Raw genomic sequence first — 24,978 nt, forward strand, 5'->3', positions numbered from 1 at the left:
CCTAGTACCCTGCCTTTGTGATTTTAAGAGGTACAGTAGAAATTATCTTTCCTGTCTACAAAATACTAGATCTTTTGGTAGTGGCCTCATTGTTAACTATATAAGAAAATTTGAACAGTTTTCTATACCACTATGTGAACTCTGGAACTCAAGAAATTAGAAGGTAATCTGGGGAATCTTATTTTTTCTTTGTAATCTACTTGATTACAAAGAAGATAGTGTGACTTATTTTTCATGCATATATCTTCTATGAAGACAAGGATGGTTTCATTTACTGGTTAGATTTCTACATTCCTGCTCATAGGCAAACTCACACCTCTGTATACTTTAAATCAACTTTGTATGAAACAAACAAACAAAAAGAAAGCTTAGATTTTTGTGCATTTGATAGCTGTGGAATGTGTGTGGGTGGGGGATGCCTGTGTGTCTGCCCAGGGAGGGGGCTACAATTGCCGAAGATAATCACTTACGGATATAAAAACCACTGCACTGTTGCCTGAGATGATTGGGTCAGGGATTAGCAAACTTGGATTATTTTCCTTCAGCTATAGGTGTTGGTTCTCGGTGAGACTGTAGTGTTGGAACTTTAAAGAGGATGAGCTTCGTAGTCTTAGGGCTATGCAGCCGATAGCAGGGAAGCCCAGCTCTTAACCCAGCCTTACATGCCTTTCTAGAAGAGTGGCCATCCTGCTACTTGGAGACCACAAAGGTACAGTAAACATGGATCTTGTTTCAAAGACTTAAACCTTAAATTCCAGTAGTCTAGGAAGTCCTACCATGTTCTGCCCCCACTTCTTCTTTCATAAAATGGTCTCACTGTATAGCTAGCCCAGGCTGACCTGAAACTCAAATACAACTGTTTGAGCTTTCCTCATACAAGGATTATAGATGTATGTACCACTACATCCAGCTAGAAAATCAGTTTTTCTGTATATTCTGTTTCTCCTGGTTAAGTCAGTTTGATTTTTGATGTTAGTTTTTTAATAGAATACTACCTAGTATCTCACATAGATATGGAGCTCGGCCTTGATGTCAGGATATTTTCATAAATGATTTTCCCACAGTTAATGTGCATTGTAGTAACTGGAAATGTTGTAATTTCTCTTCCAGGTGCTAAGATGTGAATTTTAGTTGATTCCTTGGTATGAGCGTGTCATACTTAAACACATACATGTTTTTAAGAGGGAGAAACTGCTTCATAGAATATAGGATATCACGTTTTATAGGTTAAGCATGGTTATATGAGCTTTTTTAATATTGAGAGACAGTTCATGTTAAATTGACCCTTTAAGTCATACAGTTCATTGGTTAGTGTATTTAACCATCACTGTCTCATTCTGAAATGTATTTGTCACTACTGAAAGAAACCCTGTGTCTATTACCATTGACTTCCCATGTCCTCTTTTCTAGCACTAGCTTGAATATATAAATAAATTAATATAATATATAGCCATTCGTATTTGTAGCACACTGTCTTCAAGGTGTTCCTGCCTTCTAGCTAAGTATCCCTAAGTGGCCTGGGAATTGCTATGTAGACCAGGCTGACTACAAACTCACAGGAATTTTCCTGCTTACTATGCCTCTGGAGTGTTGGGATTAAAGAATAAACTCTGATACTCAGATAATTTATGTTTTGAGACAGGGTCTGTGGAGCTGAGAAAGACCTTGAACTTCTGACTTTGATCATAGTCTTCTGAGTGCTAGGATTGTAGATATGCTGTACTGTGGCCCTTACGCAGTACTAGGCATCAGCTCCAGGGCTAAATGTACATTAGGGAAATGCTCTACCAAGTAAATTAGAGTTGATTATTTTTAGTCAATTTTATTAAGGAACAATAACATGGCATGTATTTATCCCTTTTATTTTTCCTTTTGTAAGTTCAATAGATGATCAGGCTACTTGGTGGCTGTTTTGGATAATCCTGCTATGAATTATTTCCAGGAGTTGATTTCTATCCTTTCACCAAATGTGTCCTCAGGATAGGACTCAGTTCTTCAGGCTTGCCAGCAGGGGACTATCTCTGGTCCCATTTGTAAGTTTTTAATGCAGATTTTTCTCTTCTGTTGGGAGTAAACCTAGGAGTGGGATTTGTAGGTCATTAGGTAGCTTTATCTTTAATTCCCAACATCCATTCTATTTTCCAAGTGCCTGCACCATTTTATATCTCCCGTGGTGTGTGTGGATTCCAGTTTCTGTCCCATACATTTTCATACCTTGTCTACTTTGTAGCGTCTAGTCACTCTGGTGTAAAGAGGTAGCTTCCTGTGTTTTAATTTACAACTCCTTTCTGGTTTTTGAAAGGGATCTACGTAACATGGTTTTTTAAAGTGTGTTCTTGTTCAGACCCTTTAAGTACTAGAGATCAGACATAAGTCAGGCAGTGAAGGTGGGATAGATAGTGTAGTGGCTGGACAAATGAGTTGGCCTCAACAAAATTCAGAAAGAGTAAAGATGGCAAGTATTGAGAGGTGTGGCTGTTTCTTACTAATCCCTTTCTGGGTTTCTGTCACTTTCTTTTTGCTTTTTCAGGTTTATTGGAGCACTATTGACAAATAGAAATTCTATTTAAGAAGTATAACTTAGTATTTTGATTATATTATCACAATCAAGCAGATGAACATGTTAATCATCCCATAGTCTAATATCTGTGTAGGCACTTAAGATCTCTTAGCAATGTCAAATACACAACATGCTATCCACACAGCCCATGGCCACCATGCCTTAACTTAGATTTCCAGAAGTTACCCTATATAAATTGAAACTTTGAATCATTTGGTCATCATCTTCTATTTTCCCAACTCCTGGTGACTACTTCTCATTCTACTCTGTTCTTTTCTTAGAATCCAGACCTAGGTTGGGTCTGGGGATGTCGATTAATTAAGAGTGCTTGTCTACGACACATGAAGCTCTGAATTGGATCTCCAATACCTCCACAAATTGTTTATAGTGGAAAATATCTCAAATTTTAAAAGTCAGGGTTATCTTAGCTACATAATGAGTTGGAGGATGCCACCCCCACCCCCAGCTACTCAAGGGTCTGGATTAACAGTGATAGCAGCAAAGCACATACATTGGCTGTTGGAATGATACTGCAGTGAGCATGTGAATGCAGATGTCTGTTTGAGACAATTTTATTTCCTTCAGATATATATCTACAATAGGATTGCTGTATCACTTGTTTTGAATTTTTTATTTTTATTTTTTAGAAGCTGTCTAGTGTTTTCTATAATAATGTTAGGAGTTTGGGTTCCCAGAAACACTATCTGTAGATTCACTTTTTGCTATACCTTTTACTAAAACTTGTTTGGTTTCCTTTGATATTATCTTCCTGAAAGTCATCTCAGTGTTTCTGAATGTCTGCTGATGACCAGTGATAGATGCATTTTGATATTTCCTTGATGTGACCCATCTTTTGAGAATTCCTTTTGTCTGTTAATTTGTCATTTCCTATTGCCGAATTCCATTATGATTTGCAGATATTTTGTCTATTTCTTGGATCATCCATGTGCTATTTTCTGGGCACTTTTAGTGCATGGCTACTTTATCTTTATTTCTTTCAAGTGGCTGGAGAATTGTTGGTCCCAGTGAGCAGCTGCTTTCTGTTTGTCACTTTTGCCCCTCTTGGAGAAAGAGGCCTCTCATGTAATAGGAGATTTCAGACAGTTCTTGTAGTGGCCTTGAGGGCCATGCTGCCAGCCAAACTTCCCACTTGGTCATTCAGGGAGCCGCTTTCTTTATGTTCTCCAGACCCCGAGATAAGAACCGAAGCCACCTGTCTTGTCAAAAACAGCTGTACACACTGTTTTTCTTGTGTCTCTATGTAGTGTTAATCTACTGAGAAGTCCTAATTTTTAAAAAAGCAATTCTAATGCCTGTATAGGCGTGAGAATTAACCCATCCTGCTGTCATGTTAAAAACAAGTGACAGATGACATTTGGGTCTGGAGGGCAGGTGCATAAAAGTTTTCTAAATGACAGAACTGTTGTTTGGCTGTCTAGCAATGCCAGCATTGTATTTGACCTAAGACACATTTTTAACTGCTGTTGCTGCTTTGTACTCTGGGAAAGAGTGATATGTACCAGACTGTCTTAGGAACCTTGGAGAGAAAGTGTTCCTTTAGTAACAGATGGAATGAGGTGTAGGCTGCCCCTCTAGAGTTAACTGAATCTGATGGGAACCTTCTATTTAAAATACATGTTTTATTTATTTTAAGATTTCTGCTTTTCCCATATTATCTGCTTTTGGAAGGAAGGCCAATGCTGTGTCTGGGAACTTGATTCTCCTTTACAAGTCTCCTTGAAAGAGAGCAGGGATATGGGAACAAGCATTGAGAAGTATCATTGAGAGAAGCTATGCTCAGGAAGTCTAAGAACAAGCTTGTGTTTGTCACTGCCCCTAGGCTCCATGGTAAAGGTGGATTTGTGACTGAGTACATGGAATTGGGTGATCTCTACAGCATTTGTCCTGGCTGCCCTGGGAGAAAAACAAAGTTGTCTTTGGAGGAGTTGACTTCTTCCTCCCTTGTGCTATGAACGTGAACTTGACCTTTTTTTTTAGGAAGCAGAGAGGATTTTAGTGCTCGAGGCTCTGAGCCCTGTGTCATATTTGAATCTTTGCACCCTACTTTAGGTGAGTTGTGGCTTCAGCTGGGATATTAAACATGAGTGTGTTTCCTTGGCTCAGAGACAGAATGGGAGGCACACACTCAAGTTTCCAGTAGCCTATAACATCTAGATGGTTGTGACCCATCTCTTTGTTCCTCAGTTTTACTACTTTTTATGACATATTTGCTATTGAGCTCTTAAAATTATATAATTTATAAAAATATTTTTGTTAAAGGAAATAAAAATGTTTTACCTGATCCAAAGATGATTGATCCCAGTTACCTCTAAGTGACAAGACATCTGTTTTTGCAGGGCCAGGAGAACAGGACAGGGTAGGAGTGGAAGTTCTCTGGGAAGTTAGTCTGTTGAATATCCCCATTGATAGCCATTACCCCAACTCTTTGGTTTAAACACACACATCCTTCACAACTGACAAAGTTTATTTAGGGCTATGTAAGCTCAGCCCTCTTTTTAGTAGTGTATTTTGATCAGCTTTCTAGTTTTGTTTTTTTGTTTTTTTTTTAATCTTCGTGGATATCTAGATAAATGCTCCCTAGCACAGACTGGCTGCCAACTAAAATCCTGACTCTGAGGTGCTCAGCCAGTGGTTCAGTCATGCAAGTTTGTGGAGGGCTAAGAGGGGTGTCATGCTGTGCTTGTCTGTTCTGCTCTGTGCAGTCTCTTCTTCTCTAATCAGAGCTGTGCCTAATGACCCGAGGCGGGCTTGTGTTCGCTTCACTGCTTCTCCGAAGCTGGACGAGGCTCGTGCTCGCGATGTAATGATAGTAATTGCTAGCAGGGCAGGCCTGCTCTTCATCCTCCTCCAAGCACATTTCTTATGGCAGGTGTCTCGTTCCTAATTAAGTGCTAATGAGCATGCCTAGCGGACCGAGATGCTGCTGCCAGCTTCTTCAGTTTTATGTCTCACTGTTGCTGAGCTCTTAAAAGGTGACAGAGCAAGAATTAGTGTCTTTTGGATGACAGGAAGGTGATTTTACATGTAAAGAAACTGTGATTGTGATCTCAAGTGGAGAATGAGTAATTTATAAATACTTTTCAAGAACGTTATTAATGCTGTCTGTTTGGGCCTCACCCCTGTTTTCCATTTACCCCTCTAATTAAAACTAATTCTCTTAGGAGTTGAAGTTTGAGATGAAGGTGTACTACTAAAGCTTTTTAAAGGTTCTGGGAGTGAAAAAATTAACTGTAAAAATCATGATTTTAAAATCAATGATTTTCATTGCTTAAGATGTTGCTTTTTGTTTACTCCTGAGGGTAGGAAGCGTATCTGAATTGGAATTAAAAATGAATTTCTGGTGTGGGTGGAAGCTACTGAACTCAGCTGTGAAGTATTCTGTGTGTTCCAGTCAGGAATGGGCAATAAACAAGCAAGCCATTTACTCCTGAGAAATGAGCATGAATTAGAACCTTAAGAATTTTCAAATATTACACCTTAGAAATATTTAACTGTTTTTAATATTTAACTGTTTATACTGTCTCATCAAAAATAAATTCTACATTGGACTGCTGAAATACATCTAGATAGATGGTTCAGGGCCGTTTCTTAAATATTTGCTTATTTTAAGTGTAGTGCATGAGAGCAGTAGTGTGGTTTCTTAAGGACAGGTTTGTAACTTTTGCAGTGTATTAGGTGATAGAGTCAGCATAGATGGCAGAACAGAGTGGGGCCTCTAAATCTCTGCAGTCAGTAGACAGTGCTTCTCCTCTCCAGGTTTCAACCTATCGGGCTCAACACTTTGTTCTGTAACATAGTCAAGGTGTGTGGGGCTGGATTTCAGGAATGAAGTTTGGGTGAAAAGAGTAACTGAAACCTTGACTTGAAGGTTTCTTCCAGTGGTCAGCCTGCTTCCTAGGCCCATCTCCTGCCTAGGGTAGTATGGGGCAGCTGTAGGGCTCACTGGCACTTTCCTTCACCCTAGTGAACCTCAGCAAATGCCATGGAGCTTGGTTGCTTCTGAGAAATGAGGAAGCCACTGCTTCCTTATAGGGCTTGGTGAGTTAGGGACACAGTACAAAGTGTCATCCAGATGTTAGCACTTCTTGCTCTCTGAGTTTTGTGATAGTTAATGTTGAGTGAAATGTATTTACCCCATAAATAGTGTGGTTACTTCATTGAGGGGTATTTACCATATACCTTGGTTAACTTCAGTTAGCTCAGGACAGGTGTCCAGCTTAGAGTCAGTGACACATTGAAGTTTCGCCTCAGAGGCACTTAAATCTAGATGAGGTATATACATAAATCTTTTAAAGTAGCCAGACATGCCCAATAATGAAGTTTGTTCAGGTAGCTTGCAGCAAAAAGTGGCAGGTGAAAACTCTAGGTTAGATTTGGGGATTGGCTGGGGTGATTACTGAGGGACAAAAACTTTTGATGAGTTGAAAGCACTAACCTCATTTCCTCTTTCCTACCTCTGTCTCTGTTTCCTTCTCTGTGTCCAACTTGTGGTTCCTTCCTACATGTTCTGTTATTTCTACTTTTCCCCTGGATGGTTTCTCTGTCACCACTACTGCCACCTCCTCTTACTCCTCTTCTTTCTCCTGTTTCTCCTCTTCTTCCTTCTACTTCTCTACCCCTTCTCTTCCTCTTCCTCCTCCTCCTCCTCCTCCAACCACTGCCAACAGCAGCAGCAGTTGCAAGCTCAGCATCTCTCCCATGGCCATGGACCCCCAGTACCTCTCACGCCTCACCCTTCAGGACTTCAGCCTCCTGGCATCCCGCCCCTTGGGGGCAGTGCCAGCCTTCTCGCGCTGTCTAGTGCTCTGAGTGGGCAGTCTCACTTGGCAATAAAAGATGACAAGAAGCACCATGATGCAGAGCGCCACAGAGGTGAGAGGCCGGGCAAGCCAGATTAGGCTTTGCTCCCATACTCAGACAGTGCTGCAGAGATGTGCCTCGCTGTGGAAAGCCCCAGCCCCACACAGAGAGCAAACAGTGAGATAACAGGAGCTGTCTGTCGCAAAGCTTGCTTTCCACTGACACTCAGTTCACCCTGCCACTCTGCAAGGTTTGCCTTGGGCAGCTGTGGGGTTTTTCCGATCTTGCTAGCCTGCAGGCATCTTGACATCTTAGTAACTGCCTTTTTAATCCCAGTGGCCTGTACCATATTATGGAGAACTGTTAACTGCTTAATTGGGTAATTTTCAAAGAAAGTGATGTTTGTTAAATGGGGCGAAATAAGAAGTTAAATTTGAAAGTGAATGTGTTCAAATGAAAGGCTTGACAATTGCATCTGTTACTAGTTTTGTAGGCTTTAATCCTAGTATGCATTAAATATTGGGCAAATTGCACTTGACTAATTTTTGAAGAAAAGTAATTTATTCTGTCAAGAAATTAAAAATAGGCTTTGTGTATGGTTAAACTGTAAATCTTATGTTTACAAAAATACTGTAATCTTCAGGAAATCACTGTATTAGGAATGTGCAATGACTTATATAAATAAAGCCATTTTTTGAAACTGCCTGGGGCCTGTGTTCTAATTATTCCCCCCTTTTTTATTTCTGTTCTTGCCTCTGTGTCTGAACGGGCGTGTCTGTGCATTTCTTGGTAACCTCCGGAGCAGACAGAGAGCCTGGCACGGTAAGTACCCCAGCGCCTGTTGCACATGAACACAGACCCACTTGCTTTTCCAAGCTGCCTTCTTCGAACACAAGCACCAAACAGACACACAGACACCCCGCGTGTAGTGACCTGGGTTTCTCAGTTTTTCTTTTTAAAAATCAAAAATTTTATTTTTGTGAGTACTTGCCCTCTCTTCTGTTGTATAAACCTGGCCTTTGAGGAGAGGCACCTGCTTTGAAAGTAAAGCTGTCTGCTGCAATTTCTTACTGCTCAATGTACAGCCCAGACCTGCTTAAAATTTTGTGCTATATGTGGAGTCTAGGTTGCATATAGTTTTAAAAGAATATTCATTTTTTGCCATAACAACTATCTTATTTCAATCTAAATGGTATGTTGTCCTTGTGAATGCACCTTAGTTTCTAGCTTTCCATATGTTTTCTTTGCATATTTTATTGTAGTGTAGCCTTAATCTTAAATTTACTTTAGACCTAAGACTGCATCTAGTAGTAAATTCTTAAAGACCTGGAGCTTCATAACCGGGGCTGTGTGCTTATAGACTTCATGTTTTCACAAGCCCGAGTCACGTATACCCTTTTATGTGCTGAATGCTTACACTGCATCTGACAATGTTGGGGATACACATTTTAAAGATGCAGAATGATAATCTACTCTGCTTAATGAAGGTGGCCCCCAGATTCTTCCTATTTATCGTCATTTCCGAACACAGTAATATTTTGGCCATCTTTAAAGGTGATTTTAAAAAAGAAAGAAAGAAATAGGACAATGAATTTTAAATCATTCCTTCCCTGTCTTTTTTCTTCCTTTCTGTCTTGAGAACTGAACTCAGGGCCTCTTGCCTGGAAGGAAGGAAAGTTCTGTATCCTGGAGCTGGCTCCCAGTGCTGTGCTGTCTGTTCGTCCGTCCGTTCGTCCGTCCATCCTTCCTTCCTCCCTCCCTCCCTTCCTTCCTTCCTTTCTCTTTCAATCTCTCCCTCTCCCTCTCCCTCTGCACATCCCCCCCCCCCTTTCTGTGTGTGTGTGTGTGGTGTAGAGTGATTCTATTATTTCTACAATGTAGGTCCCAGGAAATGAGCTCAGGTTATCAGACTTGGCGGCAAGTGTCCTTCACAGACACACACACACACACACACACACACACACACACACACACACACCTGTCAGATGGATCTCACTGCACAGCCCTGGGTGCTGAGTCAGAGGTATGTGCCAACATCTTAAAGTTTTGTTGTAGGCGTTTAGGAAGAAGATTGCATTTTGACAAGTTCAGGACCCCCTACCACCTTTCTGTGTAGAATAGGCACTGCTTTAAAAGTTCTCCTTGAGATAAGCACTGCTGTGCTCTTGTATTGGGATTTATCTAGGGGCATGAGTAATTAAAGGGAAAAGTAGTTAGGTTTTTAATGATTGCAGTATAGGGTTTTAAAGTTAGTTTTAGAAGGAAGGGAAGAAAACAGACCAAAGCTTTAAATAGAAAATAAAATAGCTAACAGGCAGAGTATAGGTTTTAGTAAATTGGCTTTGTTTTTTGAAGAAACCCTTATATTTTACTATTTTGGTTTCATTATGGACTGTCATCTTTTCTTCCATGTTCATTCAGCACAGTACAACATTTTAAAACCCCAGCTTTGGACCTGTAAAATCAGCAGATGATGTAGTAAAGAACTGTGTTGCATGTTTTCATCTGAATTAATTTTATTTGAGAGGGGGCTTTTCTAATTTAATATTTCTTGCCTCTCTTATTACTCTTTAGCCTTAAATGAATGTATTCATAGAGTGCTCCTTACATGTGTGGATGCTACAGTTAGGAGTAGGTACACAGCAAAGGCATTTTGTCAGTCAAGGACAGGACAAGTGACAGAAATGCTAAAAGACACATGACAGCTCAAGTGTTTCCACTGGCAGGGGACTGAGAAATGCCTTGGGTACAAACTGAAGGTGCTAGAGGCCTTGCCCATATGTAATCTTTCCAGTAGTCACTCATAATTTTGGCTAGAATTGTAAGATATCTGTTGGATATCCATTTTTAAATTAGTCTTTTAGTTAGCATATAAGGTAAAAGGTTTCATTATGGCTTTTCAGACTAACATGAGTTTGTTTGCTTATATTCACTCACTCCTTACCCTTGTCTTTCACTTTTCTTTGTTACTACTCCCAAATGTCTCCTCCCTCTAGTTGCATCCTCAAAAGAGTATATGACAGTTCCTGAATTGTAGAAAGCTATAGATTATTTCTGAACTTCATAGAAACATGGAGGATTCCAATAATATAAAAGAAGTGATGATGGCTTATGTCCTTTAACATGTGAAAATCTTGATAAGTTTAGAAGTGTGTGTGTGTGTGTGTGTGTGTGTGTGTGTGTGCTGTTTTTCTGTCTAGTCATTAAATCTTCGGTGGTTAAAATGGGAAAAGCCAAACATTAATATAGTTTGTAGAGGAGTTGAATTGTTCTCTTTACCTAAGGTAGGTTTCAATCCATTTACATAAAATTAGCTTCTCAACTTGGTGTAAAATTGAATATGAGAACTAGTGGGTAATGAAGTGTGTACATTCTAGTGCTTAAAATATTATAGTACTACTTGATAAAGCAGGTGGAGTTGTGAATCTGATTTTACTTGACTCTTTACTGCTATCTTCCTTCACTAGAGAGATGAAAATGATGGTTTCAAACCAATCTGATTCAATGTTTCTCTTTTTAAAATAAAATTACTGAAGACCCCTAAGGACTTGTTTCTTTTGGTGATACATTTTGACATTTACAAGATTAGAATAAAACTTTAAAAACCATTTAGATACAGAGCTATTCAGTTGTGTTAATCATTTTAATAGTAATGAAAAAGCAATGTTTTCTTTAAAACAGGCTTTTAATGAGTGAATTGCTTTTTCATATTTTCAAATATCTTTAATGCTGGCTTAAAAGAAACTTGACTACATCTTGACTAGCTGGTATATTCAATCTGATACAGTTGTTTTCATGTCATTCTTGAAGAAAATGTGTCTTAAGAGATTTGTGAAAGTCTCTGGGCCATTTTTTTGGGGATGGGGGTTCTTGGCTCAAATTCACACAACTTGAGCCATGAGAATACTGACTCTTTACTGCTATTTTTTGCTGCTTTTATATTAAACATACTGCTTAAATCAAATGCAAAATGTGCAGATCCAGAGAAGAAGGGCTGTATGGTAGGTGCTTCATCTTTATCTCCCAATGATAGTACTACTCTAACCTAAAAGCATAAAAAAACAAATGAACTTCACATAGGCAGTGTGTTTTAATGTAAAGGCTGATGAGCCAGAATACCACAAAGGGCTTGTGCTGGACTTTCCTTCTCGTTTGTTTAGTTTTGACCTATACTTCTCAAAATCCATTCCCTGCCTGCCTGTTTGTTGGTTGTTGTTTCTTAATTATTTTGTGTGCAGATATCTGTGGGAACAGGTGTGCCATGATACGCATGGAGAGGTCTGAGAACTATTTGTGGGAGTCAGTTCTCATCTTTATCAATCTGTCTGCTGAGCCAACTTGCCAGCCTCTTCCTTTTACTAGAGACAAGGATTATACTCTAAGTCCAGGCTGACCTCAGACTCGTGGCAATTTTCTTGTCTCCACTTGCTGAGTGTTGGGATTTCAGTCAAGAGCCTACCATGTCTTTGTTGTTTGTTTGTTTGTTTTTGCTTTTAATTTATAAGCCTTTGCATGTTAGTATGGCTGTTGAACAAATAAATAGTAAAGAAAGGCCATATTCAGTGAATGAGTGTTTGCCTATGTGTATATGCACCACATGTGCTCCTCTTGCTTGCCAAGGCCAGAAGAAGGCTTAGGATGGAACAGACACCATGTGAGCCCTAGGAAGTTAACCTGGATCCTCTGCGAGAGCAACAAATATTCTTCACTGCTGAGCTATTAATAATAAAAGAAGTAATGTACAGATACTGTTTGGTTTAAAGGTGACTTGCATTAAATTTTGTCTAAAAGGAGTGTCACTTAAACACATCTGCTTGAAGTTCTTAGCATTAGAGGACCAGCAAATAATTAGATTTCTTTAAAAAGAAAAGGCAAAACAGGCTAGATGTGGTAAGTGCACACCTGTAATCCCAGTAAGTGTGGGTTCTTCCCTTTAAAATGCAATTAGGAGAGCAGGCAAGATGGCTCAGCTAAGAAAGGTGCTTCATGACCTGAGCTCAATCCCTTGGGCTCACATGGTAGAAGGAGAGAATTGACATCTGCCAATTGTCTTCTAACCTGTACATGCTTGCTGTTCTAGGTATATAGCCCTACCCCTTTGGGTACATACATATACTCCGAAAACAAAAGTATTTTTAAAATGTAAAAGAGAGGTTGTATAGTGCATTTATGGATGTGAGGGTCCATCTGCCTGGGTGGCTGTGTGTCCTCCATGGAGCTGATCCAACCGAGCAGACCTGCTCAGTACAGCACATTCAGCTTTGTTGAAGGTAAATAAGGGTAGTGAACAGTCTTCTGCCTGACTATATACAGATTACATTTTGAGAAAAGATGGCTTGGAAATTCAGGCAAAAATTGCGATGACTCCTGTTGAATGTTAACTTTCAGGTACTGTACCTAGGCAGTTGCCTCTCTACACAGTCTTGTTTTGGCAGTATTATCACTGCCTGAAAAACCTGAAATTCTTGCTGTGAATTACCTCCTGAAGGAGACAAGATCACCTAGTGATCTTAGGTGGTTAGGGTTGGGGTTGGTATGTACCTCTGATGGTGGGGGTGGACTCTCTTTCCTCAGATGAGTGCTAAGGCCTGTGCCACCTGGAAGGACATTTAGGTCCGTCCCACTGTGATCACTGCAAACACGGGTGTCTTTCACCGCTATCAAGTTTTATTTTTATTTTTTTTTAATTTTATTTTTATGTGTACGGGTGTTTTGCCTATATGTAAGTGTATGTATCACATGTGTGCCTCGTATTCTCAGAGACTAGATTGGAATGGATCCTGTATTGCAGATGTTTGTAAGCTGCTGTGTAGGTGCTAGGAAATGAACCAAAGTCCTGTGAGATGAGCCAGTGCTCTTAACCACTGAGCCATCTGTCCAGTCCAGCCCCCATAGCCAGTTTTAGACTTCAGTTTGCATCTTATAATTCAAAGATGTTATGAGCAGGCATGTGGTTCTTTTCCTTTTTTTCTTTTGACCTTGTGATGATTGCTATTTTCCCACTGGAAATTCCTATCAGCAGCCAGCCAGTACAGCATCTGTATGTTTGAGGTGAGCTGTAGACATAACTGCTATCAGAAATCCAAATGACTCGGGTCCTGACCTAATGTTTTGTCAATCTGGGGCCATTTCTTACATTAGAAAATGCAATTTGAGTGTCTTATCGGAAGTGCTTGGGTCTAAAGAATGTTTCAGACCTGAGTTTTAGATTTTGGGAATATTTGTAGACATACTGGTTGTAAATTAAAATACTCTGAAGTCTAAAGCTATTGTTTAAAAAGTTCAGGTTTAGGAGCTTTGTAATTTTGCCTTTTAGCTTAGAGATACTTGGCCATATCTGGGCTGTAGAGAATAGAGAGGCACTAGAGTACCCCAGTAAGCAGGCTTGGCACACTGACTTTGCTGTCTCTGTGTTAGGAGTTGGAGACATAATTGTGCTAAATCCACTTAAGTTGTGTTTAAGTATTTGTTCTGTTCCAGAGTGAATTTGGTTTACTTTTTTAGAAAAGGAGTGTGAAGGGAAATTTAGGGGGCTGAGAGGTGGTGACAGAGTTACACAGACATTCAAGTATAATATCACAGGCTCAGTCTCATCTCCTGCAAGGCCCACCTGCATTTGGCAGGATAGATCTCTGTGGTCCTGGTACAATTTACCCACATTCTGCATGTAACTGTGAGACAGATGAGCCCTCTTCAGGCTTGCTGTAGAGTTTGGAGAGGTTGTGTGTGTGCCCTGTGGATACATCTCCTACTTTTCGTGTTGACAAGTGGTGATCCCTATGGTTATGAGTAAAAGTACATTTTCTTTTTTGAAGTGGGTAGTAGAAAATGTGAATGACTGATTTGTACTGCTGCAAAAGTATAGTGTAGGGTGATGGCTTAATTGCCGTCGTGTGTAGATGAGACAACAGACAGATGTGATGGGGTGCATCTTTACCTAATTGTTTTAATGTTCCCCAAGAAGTTAATTGTCAGTGTGGAATGTACTATCAAATTAGGTTCCCACCGTCTTAGTGTAACCGAGGATAAATGAGGTGTCTCAAGTCTCCAATCTGTGCCTCTGACACAACCACTTGTCCTGCCGGGAAGAGAATGTTCCCAAGGGAGTCAGCATAGCAGCTGGAGAATCTATTTGAATTGTGCTCTCTCTTGACATGAGGAAAGCCTGTCTAACATTTGCTATGTCAGTAAGTGGCTCTCTTGTTTGCTATTGGTGGTTTCAGGGTTTAAACTTGTCAGAGAAGTTTCTCAAGTGGATGGAGGTTTCTGAGTGTTTGAGAAATGTAGCATTCACAAGGCATTTTGTAAAATACAGGATTCTCTGAGTCGCATTTGTGCAATCACTACTGATAAGTTGCTAAAGAAGAATAAAGTTCTTGGAACAAGATCATAAAGACTGCTTTTATCCTTATCAAAGTACCTGGGTCTTTGCTGCTGTATATAGTGGGTTCCCAGAGTGCAGTGATAGGTCAAGATAAACTAATATCAAACTGGCTTGAGGTTTAGCCAGTGCTTATCCTATAAATTCTTACAGAAAAGTATGGTTGTAAAATTGCATTTGGATATTTAATGTTGGATATTTTAAGTAACTATTGGCCTCTCTTACCACTAGGTTGAATACTTTGCTGTCTTGCTCAGTCTTAGCCCTTTACTGCAATAGACAACGCCCTGGTGTATTTTATGAAGGATGTTCCCTGTTAGAACAGTGTCATCGCTCTTCCTCAAGGGAATGCACACAGGTGGTTTTCTTTGGAGATTTTTTTTTTTCTCTGAAATAGGTATTCATGTAGTCTAGGCTGCCCTTGAATGCCTGCCTGAACTTCCTGCTTGTTGCAATTCCAGGCTTGTACCACTCTGCTAGCATTCCAGGTTGTTTTACTGGGAGCTTTTCCCCTGAAGAACTCCACAGCTGTCCTCTGGGTAGTATGGGTAGATGTGACTCTAGGAAGCTCATATCTTTAATAGTTATTTGTTTGCTGTTGGTGTAGATGTTCCAAGATTTCTTCTGCTCAAATAATTGCAGGTTGTCCTAAGGGAAGAAGCCCCTTTATGCTGGGCTCTTCACTTTGTCCAATCATTTCCTGTGTAGTTTCTACATACAAACAGGAGAAACTAAGCAAGTGAGGGTGACCTGTATTTTCTTTCTGAGATATATCAGATAAGTCTCTCCCTTTAGAGCATAAACATGTACAGCACATAAGGCTATAGTACAGAATTTTAAGTTTGTTTAGTAAACATTGGTTTTAGACTCTAATTTGTTCATGTCTATCATATTCTCGTGGGCTGCATAAATCTTAGTTTGAGTTCTTGTAGAAAACACAAGAACAGTAAGGTGATTTTGTTTATTTAACAGATTTTTAAAACAAAAACTTAAAATGCAGCCTGAAAAATCCCAGTCCTTTTGTGGTAGAATCCTGCCCAGTGTTGACAGTGCTTGACAAGCCCTGTAGATTATTTATATTTATCAGCAGCAAGGTGAACTGACAGCCTTGTGTTTTGGCCAAGATAAAAAACTTGTTGTGGTTCTGGTTCTAATGTTGGTGAAAACCTGGTGCTCTTTTAAGTCTTGACTCAGCAGGCATCTATTTGATGAGTTCTGTGCAGGAAAATAGAATCTTTGCAAGCTCTTTGCCATGACACACAGGTCTATAAGGTCTATAAAACTCTGATCTGTATAGACCAGCACCCAGGAATAGATGTATTGCTTATGGCTTTACTGAGGAGTTTGCAAGCACATGTCTTGGCTCATTAGTAGTAGGATTTATGAATGGAAATGCAGTCAGTCTATCTTTATGGTTGTATATATGTGAAGGTGTGCTTATTGGTGCAGAAATGTATAGAGGCTTGAGGTCATAGAGGCTTGAGGTCAACTTTGGTTATCTTCTTAGGTTGCTCACCAACAGTCTTTCAGACAAGGTTTCTCACTGAATCTCATGCTGGTCATTTCAGTGAGACCGGTGGACCAGTGAGCCCTTGGATTCACTTATCTCTGGCCTGCCTGTCAGTGCTGGGGTGCAAGACACAGCTGCTTTTACATGGGTGCTAGTGATCTAAATGCACTGTTTTCATGATCACACAATAAGCATTTAATCACGAGTCATTCCCTCAGCCCCTTTTCTCTGTTGTTATTTGTTGTTCTGCATTTTGTTTATTTTTATTCTATGTGCCTGTGTGTGGGTGTGACTGAGTTTATGCGATCAATATGTGTACAGGTGCCCAAGGAGGCCCAAGGTGTTAGATTCCATGGAACAAAATTATAGGAAGTTGTAAACTTCCTCATGTGGGTTGGGTACTGAGAACTGAACCCAGGTCCTTTGCAAGAACAGTAAATGCTCTTAACTACGGAACATTCTTTCTTAGCCCCTCATGCCCCTCACCCCCATTTTATTTAAGAGACAGGGAATCTCATTTTAGTTTCCAATAAAATCTGTTAACTTTGAAGTGGACTATTTGGTTTTTTTAATTGTATGTTTACACTTGGTATGGAAAGTTTGTAAACCAAATAGATCAAGATGTTGTGCATCTGACTGGTAAGGAAGAGGTGTCAGAGAACATATGTCAGCCATTGGTATGTCACAATAGATTGTTTGGATATTTGAATACAAGTATTTTCTGAAACTGAGTTTAGGATTTGCTTTCTTGGGAGAGGAAGCACTTACACATTCTATCACTGAAAGTGGAATGGTTGTAGTCATAGGCCAGTCATATCTACTCTCTGGACATTATTTGGTGTTCCAAGTAGTATACAAAATGAAAAGGAATATCTTTTAAAGGTTGCCTTTGCCTCTGCCTATATAGGAATCTGCTATCCTTTCTGTCTGATGTGTTATTGCTCTTTCCCAGTATGTAGTGGTATAGATTCTACTGAAGGCCTTTTACATGCTAGGAAAGTGCTTGGCCAGCTCAACTGCAAGTGGTTTAGGAACTTGAAGCCATTTCAATTACATTGCTTCGCAGCCTTCTTTTAAATGCTTTTAAGAAGACTTGAACGTAGAGTCATAAATTTTGAAGGAACAAAGTGGCCATTCAGTCAGTATTTCAGTTTTATCTTTTAGCTCTTAATACATGTATATATCAGTGACTCATAATATAATGACAGTCAAGATAACTCTCCTTCATCCATAGGAACAAGCAGCAGGTGGGTCACTAGAGGTACTTTTACTATCACAAGAAATTCAGCAGTACCTAGAAGTTACTTAGAGATCCAGGAGAGCAAAGGTGATACATCAAATACACACACACACACACACACACACACACACACACGCACATCTTGGGTAGTAGTTGGAAGACAGGACAGGAACATTGCTGTTGCTTTCTGAATAGTGCAGTAGGCTAGAGCATTACACTCAGAAAAACTGGTAATGGAAGCAAAGGTATAGGATACATTGTGTCTTTCTTGGAGAGTGGACTTAAAGCTTAGTAGATATTTGGCAGTGGCATGAGTCAGGTTTACTGGCTCTGACTGATGCTCTAGGCCTCCCTTGCCCACCTTCTTTGCTGCTTTTTTGAATTAAATTAATAGGATCAAAAGCATTAAGAGATGCTTTTTTTTTTTTTTTAACTGTAGCCTACTAGTTGAATGGGACCAATTTTTTGATAACCAGGGATGTTAACTACTAGTCCAGACCAATTTAGGGGAGTTTGCAGAGCTTTTCATAATTTTTCAGGTTATAGGCCTCATATAAGCTACAGAAATGGAAATTACAGTAGTAAGTATTGAACTTACAGAAGCAGAGGTCTCAAAACATGGTAACCTCACAGGTCTGCCCCAGAAATATTAGTGTCTCAGCAGAAACTGATGTTATAGAAGTGTAGAACGCTTTGGGATTTAGACTGAGTAGTGTGGGCAGTTACTGCTGATCTTGCAGGAGAGACTTTAAAGTTGCTTCAGACCTGGATTCTGTAACTTCTTTTTTTTTTTTTAATATATATTTACTTATTCACTTTACATCCAGCTCACTGTCCCCTCTCCCAGTCACTTCCTCCCACAACCCTTCCCCCCACTTCTCTTGTGAGAGGGTGGAACCCCTTGGACATCCCCCTATCCTGGCATTTCAAGTCTCTGAAAGGCTAGGCGCTTCCTCTCCCTTTGAGTCCTTTGTAAGGAAGGCACTGTTGCAGATCAGATGTAAAGTTGAGTGAGATACAACCCTACTCAGGATTCATTTGCTCTGTTCAGGGCCTGGATATAACCTCAGGGCTAGAATGTCTCAAATATACTAGGAACTGCTTTGCAGGGGTTTTATTAATTCCCATCCTTTGCCAGCATGGGCCCTGGTTGGAGTCTGTGTGGTTTAAGGAGGTGATTTTAAATCATCAGTTCATGGATCTAGTCATTTCACCTTTCAGCCCCAGGCTCTGTGGGCCTTTGAGCTGCTCCATACTGAATTGTGTGGGTCATTCTACCTTTTATCTAATCCTCCTGGCCATTTGTTTTGTTTGAACAACCATGAATAAAAAAAAGCTCAGCTTTTTGGATCAACTCTAAAGTGGGACAAGAGGTTTCAAACTGCCTTCTAGTCTCTAGGTTTTTTTGGTTTTTGTTTGTTTGTTTGTTTCTGTATGTGGTGAAATTGTTCAAGTGGGGTATGGGACTTATCCCTGTAAGCTTGGACAGCCAACCATCTTGCTGATTGTTTCTGGTAAGGAATGAAACCACAGCCTTAAAAATTATTATTTATTTACTTCTGGTACATACTGTGTACTGTGGTCCTCTTTGGGCCGGGAAAGGTAGCATAATCGCTGACCCTCTGCCCCTTAGTTCTCAAGCAGCTTGGCAGAAATTGGGGTTATCTGGGCTTTGTGAAAGGCAGTTTTTGCACTGCTCATTCAGTATTGTTCAAGGTAGTAACACATCACTGAACAAATTGGGCCCTTGCATATGCTAATCCAGTTCTTACAAGAGCTCTTTGTAACATGTTCTGCTTTAGCCTGAGGGGAGATGGGAATTGAAGGGATGGGCAGGTCATGTCATGTGACCTCAAAATATCTAAAATGCCTGTTTTCTTTGGGTCAACAGTTCATACTCAGCATGTGCTGATGAAAGTGTCCTGTATGGTTTGTGACATAGCTTAGTCAAAGGTTTTGCTTTTGTGTAAGAGCTGCATTTGCTATTCAAGGTTCACAACTAGCTAAGATTTCTTCTTTGGATATTAAATTTCAGTGGTATTGACTAACAATACCAAATCGTATTTCCAACAGTAAATTAAAAGAACTTAAAAATACTTCATTGTTGTGTGGGAAATGTGATTTGCCATCTAGGAACTGCTATTACTCCCACCTGCATCTTTGGTGCCTTTTCTGGTCATAATATGTGCCTAAAAAATAAAGTGCTATCAGGAATTATTCAAAGGCTGTTCATATTCCTCACCAAAGTCTCGGGGAAAATGAATAAAGACACATCTATAACCAATCAGCAAGTGCCTATTTTCCTGACACTAGACAGAAGCACAGTTTGAGTAAATAGGGCCTCAAGGATCTGCCAGGGTTTAAACAGGTAAGTGTAAAGTCAGGTTTCTTTAGAAGCTCTGTCTAAATGTTTGCCACAGGGTCTTAAGACTCAGAACATAACAGGGTTGCATGATTATTGGTGTGTCCAGTCTCTAAAACAGTTTTCCAGGTTGGGTTTCCTTGCATACAAAGAGGCCTAGGAAGAAACCTTTATTAGTACTTTTTTGTCTTGCAGAGTAATTCCCTCTTGGTCCCAGACAGCCTAAGAGGCACAGATAAGCGCAGAAATGGTCCAGAGTTTTCCAGTGACATCAAAAAAAGGAAGGTGGATGATAAGGATAACTATGTAAGTGAATAAAGGACTTTCCCATAATAATCATTTATTTACTGCTTTCCCTATGAGCAAGTATCCAGGTGAAATGCTAGAGTGAAATAATTCTCTCTTCATAGTGTAAAGCAGGTAAGTTTATACACTGGACGATGTTGTTTCCTGTCAGCGCTACCTATTATATTGCACTTCATTTGGGCTTAGATTTTTCTAAGTTAGTCGCAAAGAGAACTTGAGAGAATCAAGTTAGTTGTATGAGGCAATAGACCAGTCAGTACCTGGAGGCTGAAGCAGGAGGATTACAATAAAGCCAAATTGGGCTATTTAGAGAGAACTTGTCTTTAGTCAGAATTTGCAGAGATAGCTCTGTGGTAGAGTACTTTTAACATATGCCAGGCCTTGGATTTGATCCCCCACATGGTAAAACACATAATACAACAAAATAAACAAAAAACAAGCAAAACTAACATCAGACTGACTTGAGCCACTTGCCTGTTGGCCTTGAAGGAAGTATCTACTTTGGAGCTGCTGGGAAATTTAGACACAAGGCTTCTGTTTCTTGCTGGCTTGCCTCAGCCTTTAGCTAATAATAACAGTTTGTGTGCTGGGATTAGTGCCAGGAACCCTGTTCTCTGACACAGATTATTTCATTTAGTTCTTACTAAAACTTGCCAACTTGGGTATCATCTTCATTTCAGAGCTAATGGAACTTGCCCAGAGCTTGTGTTTCAGCAGAGGTCATGGGTTAGTAGCACTCTGGAAGCACCTTATTCCAAAGCCATGCTGTATTGCGGCCCTGAAGCTATATTTAGAATTGGCCTTTTTCTAGAGGTCCTAGATCAGTTCACAGTTTATATCATGATTTAATAAACATCTCAAAAACCAAGGTCATTGTCTCTCCAGTTTAACCCAAGCCCTTTAAATATCCTTCTGCCTCTATCTGTTGCTCAGAGCTGCATGCGTTTGCCTTTTCATTTGGAACATTCAATGCCAGCAATCAAGAAGGTCTGTGATGTTCAGAAGGTAGATCATGTGCTGATGCCTGGTTCTGTGTTATTGGGTTCTCTACGAGGCTTGGATATTTAATTTAGCAACATGGAACTTAGAATCAATATCTTGCTTGGCCTGGCCTAATGGTGTTCTGGCACTAATGTCTCCTTACAAAAATGGGATTGGGGTGATATAATGAGATTATATTAGAACATGTGAGAGGCAAAACCTAAGACCAGAACTATTTGACAGAAGTTTACTGTATTATGCTGGTTTATATTTGCAGAAGGCCCAATACAAAACTTCATTTCAGTTATCAAAAGTAAGAATGATTCACTTCAGGATGCCCTGGGAGGGGTTAGAGGGTGCTGGACATGAGAATCTAGAAAACAACACAAAACTCTTAAAACAGGATGAAGATAGCTTTCTACAGCAGAGTAAGATGAATTCTGTTTACCACATCCTGTTACATGTTTATGAAGAAGTATAAGGCAGGAGTTTGAGATCCCAAATAGAAATGATGAATGTAGGAATATTAATTATCCTACTTGGGTCATCATAATTCTGTATATGTCATGTTTTTCATTGAAAGGAAAGGTTTTTTTTTTTTCTAAATTAAAAAGGAGTGCGATGGTAATAAATTCTTTGCTATAGTTAATCCATTTCACCTTTTGTACTGTGAACATTTTAATAATTCTTTTCTGACAAGAGAAGCCCTTCTAGTTTATGGTTGTTCACCATGGCTACTCTCCACAGCTGGGAACATTTGTGCTTTTCTTTGACACTAGGAGAAGATACATTTTCTTTATTATTTTTTTTCAATGAAAATATTTCAGTAAATTTTTAATTTGGATGTTCTGACTTCATCATTGGCTGTCAGTTTATGTTGCTGATAACTCCATATACTTTCGTATTGGACTAGAAGTGCTGCCTGGCTCTGAAAGCTAAGACTACCCCTATCCCCACCCCAGTCCCTGTGACATACCTTGTCCAGTAAAGCCAAACTTATCAAACATAGTCACCAACTAGGGGCCAAGTGTTCGGACACCTGAGCCTGTAGAGGATACTTATTTATACCACACTAAGAAAATAGAATTTCTCAAACTTTAATATGGGAGTGAACTCAACTTTAACTGAGCAGTTTTTCTGAATGCAATGTAACCCTGGGATTTCCTGTGACTAGCCACCTTCATATCTCAGTGAAAAGACAGTAAAGACCCTTATGCTGGGTGGTAGTGCCCTCCAGCTACCTCTGTCTGTTTTCTTTCCATCTCTCAATACCTTAGACTAAAGAGCCTTATCTTTTTTTTTTACTCCCATATGTATGGTGCCTGAATGTACTTGTGGGTGCATGAAGTTGACATTGTGTCTTTGATAGACCTCCAATTATTATTATTATTATTATTATTATTATTTATTATTATTATTTTGGAGGGAGACGGTTTGAGACAGGGTTTCTCTGTATAGCCCTGGCTGACCTGGAACTCACTCTGTAGACCAGGCTGGCCTCGAACTCAGAAATCCACCTGCCTCTGCCTCCCAAGTGCAGGGATTAAAGGCGTGTGCCACCACTGCCCGGCCCCAATTTTTTGTTTTATAGAGGCAAGAGTCTTGCCAATTTTCCATAGTCCATCTAGAATGCCCAGAGATCCCCTGTCTCTGTCTCCTGAGTACTGGAGTTACAGGTACCCTCTGAGCCTGTATAACATTCCTGTGAATTCTGGGGATTTGAACTCCAGTCCTCATACACAGCAAGTACTTTAGCCATTAAATCTTAAGCCACCTGCTCCCCTATTCTTTTGAAACAGAACATCTTATATAGTAGACAGGCAGGCTTCAACTCACTTTGTAACCAAATATGACCTTGACTTGAACTTTCATGACTTGAGTACTATGCAGCACTACATCTGATATTGTACAGCTCTAGGGATCAAATCCAGGGCTTGCCCATAGTAGACACTCTGAACTGAGCTGCATCACCAGCTTCCAAAAGTTTATTCTTTACACGTGATAGATCTTTTATTTTCTGCTATAACTAGTGACCTCGTGGGAAGGTGGTGTAAGTTAATTTATCTTTTTAGTTATGAATTGCCTGTGAACCCCATATTGACTAGCTGTATATCTTCAAGTATAAAAGCAATGGTGTATTATTGTTCTTTACTTTGAAATCAAGTGAACTGAATTCTGATAAAAAGGTATACAAATTGTTATTCTAAGAAAGACACTGTGAATTGAGACATCAAGCCTGCAATGTATGTATGTTTTATGAGCATATTGAGACTAGGCAGCTGGCTTGTACTACAGCAACATTCAGCAAGAGTTCAGTGTACCCCAGGTTATAGGGGGTGGGGGGGAGGTGGTTGGTAAATGCTTATAGACTGGAAGGAAGCAAGTGTGTTTAGTTTATCTGCTACCAAGAACTACTGAGAGAAATTAACAGTTCAAAATGTATTCTTAGCCTTTTCTAATCAAAATTAATTTTTTTCTAGGACAGTGATGGGGACAAGAGTGATGACAACTTAGTTGTGGATGTGTCTAATGAGGTAACAGTGTTTTTCGTGAAGGATTCTCTTGAATAGTGTTGAGAAAAGTACAGTTGTAAGTGAGTGTGGAGTTGAATCACAGTTGGTTGAGTCTTATACCTTCATGTATCAAGAATGTAATGGATGCTTATAAATGGGTAGTCATAACCTAACTGAAGCTGTAATTTCTCTTTCAAAACATGAGGTTTGGGAATGGACCTCAGTTCAAGAGTGTTTGTCTGCCATTGGTGCCAACTCTGTTTGATCCCCAACCCCCCAGAAAGAAAAATCTGTTTCCTAAGTCATTTTAATTTCTGTGGTTGATGTCTGGCTAGAGGATGTTCCTGGGTATTGGGAGAGAGAGGATTGTTTTTCTTATGATATGGTTCTGGGTGTTTTATAAATACCATTTTGTTCATTTAGTGAGCATTACACTCCTCAAATCTAAAAGATTTTCAGTATTATCCTTTAGTTGAGAGTATGAGAAAGTATGTTCATTCTGAGCTAAAACATGTCAACTTGTTATTGTGTGTTGAGGACCCTTCTTCTCCACATGCAAGCCCCACACACTCACCCCGGGAAAATGGAATTGACAAAAACCGTCTGCTGAAGAAAGATGCTTCAGGTAGCCCGGCATCCACAGCCTCCTCTGGAAGTTCCTCTTCCCTGAAATCCAAAGAAGTGAGCCTGGTAGGTAGGAGCTGCTTTTTTTCTGGGTGACACTGCTATTTCCTTTGTGGAACATGGGATCCTGAAGTGTGTGAAGTGGGGATTTTGCTGCTTAAAGCTTTTGTGTTCAAGTGTTAAGACACTTGCTGTCCTATTTACTGTTCACCTTTACCTCATTTGTCTCTCAGAGCACAATTAGAGTGGGTGTAGAAGTTTCTGTGTGCATCGATCGTTTTTCTCCTTAGATATGCTCAGCTCTGTGACACTTAATAAGTGGTAGTGAATAACTGTCACAAGGAATCTTGATTTTGCTAAGCTACTGTTTATGGGGTAAACTGAGCCATTGTGCATATCACATTCTCATTGGCATGTACACAGGAGGCATGGGATCTTCAGAGCCCATTCATCATAGCCCATTCATGTGGTCCTTAAGCCACTGAACAAATCTTGTATAACTTCGGATGGTAGTGCTTGCCTGTAGTGCCTATATTTGGGAGGATCTGGCAGGAAGGAAGCTCTTGAGTTAGAGGTCAAGTCTGTCTTACATTGTGAGACTACCTCAAAGTAAGTCTTTACCTTGGTGGCCTCAGGGCTATCTCTTTATGCAAATAGAGTAAAGTAAAACCTGAGTAACT

The 24,978-nt window shown here is 39.9% G+C and overlaps 1 protein-coding gene across 19 annotated transcripts in view; it reads left to right on the forward strand.

Annotated features, from left to right (window-relative positions):
- LOC110293557 (TLE family member 1, transcriptional corepressor) overlaps positions 1-24,978 on the forward strand; it is an 82,941-nt gene that overhangs the window by 35,130 nt on the left and 22,833 nt on the right. For 11 of the 19 annotated variants that reach the window (XM_021161412.3, XM_029476597.2, XM_021161419.3 and 8 more), the window contains exons 7-11: positions 7,249-7,453; positions 8,187-8,203; positions 20,070-20,180; positions 23,642-23,695; positions 24,212-24,364. In XM_021161412.3, coding sequence (XP_021017071.1) covers positions 7,249-7,453; positions 8,187-8,203; positions 20,070-20,180; positions 23,642-23,695; positions 24,212-24,364 — 540 coding nt within the window. The remainder of the gene's footprint in view (positions 1-7,248; positions 7,454-8,186; positions 8,204-20,069; positions 20,181-23,641; positions 23,696-24,211; positions 24,365-24,978) is intronic. The other 8 variants (XM_021161413.3, XM_021161416.3, XM_085839237.1 and 5 more) reach the window with 2 other exon arrangements.

This window comes from Mus caroli, unplaced genomic scaffold, assembly GCF_978045245.1.
Source record: "Mus caroli unplaced genomic scaffold, Mus_caroli_1 scaffold_6, whole genome shotgun sequence".
Classification (NCBI taxonomy): Eukaryota; Metazoa; Chordata; class Mammalia; order Rodentia; family Muridae; genus Mus; species Mus caroli.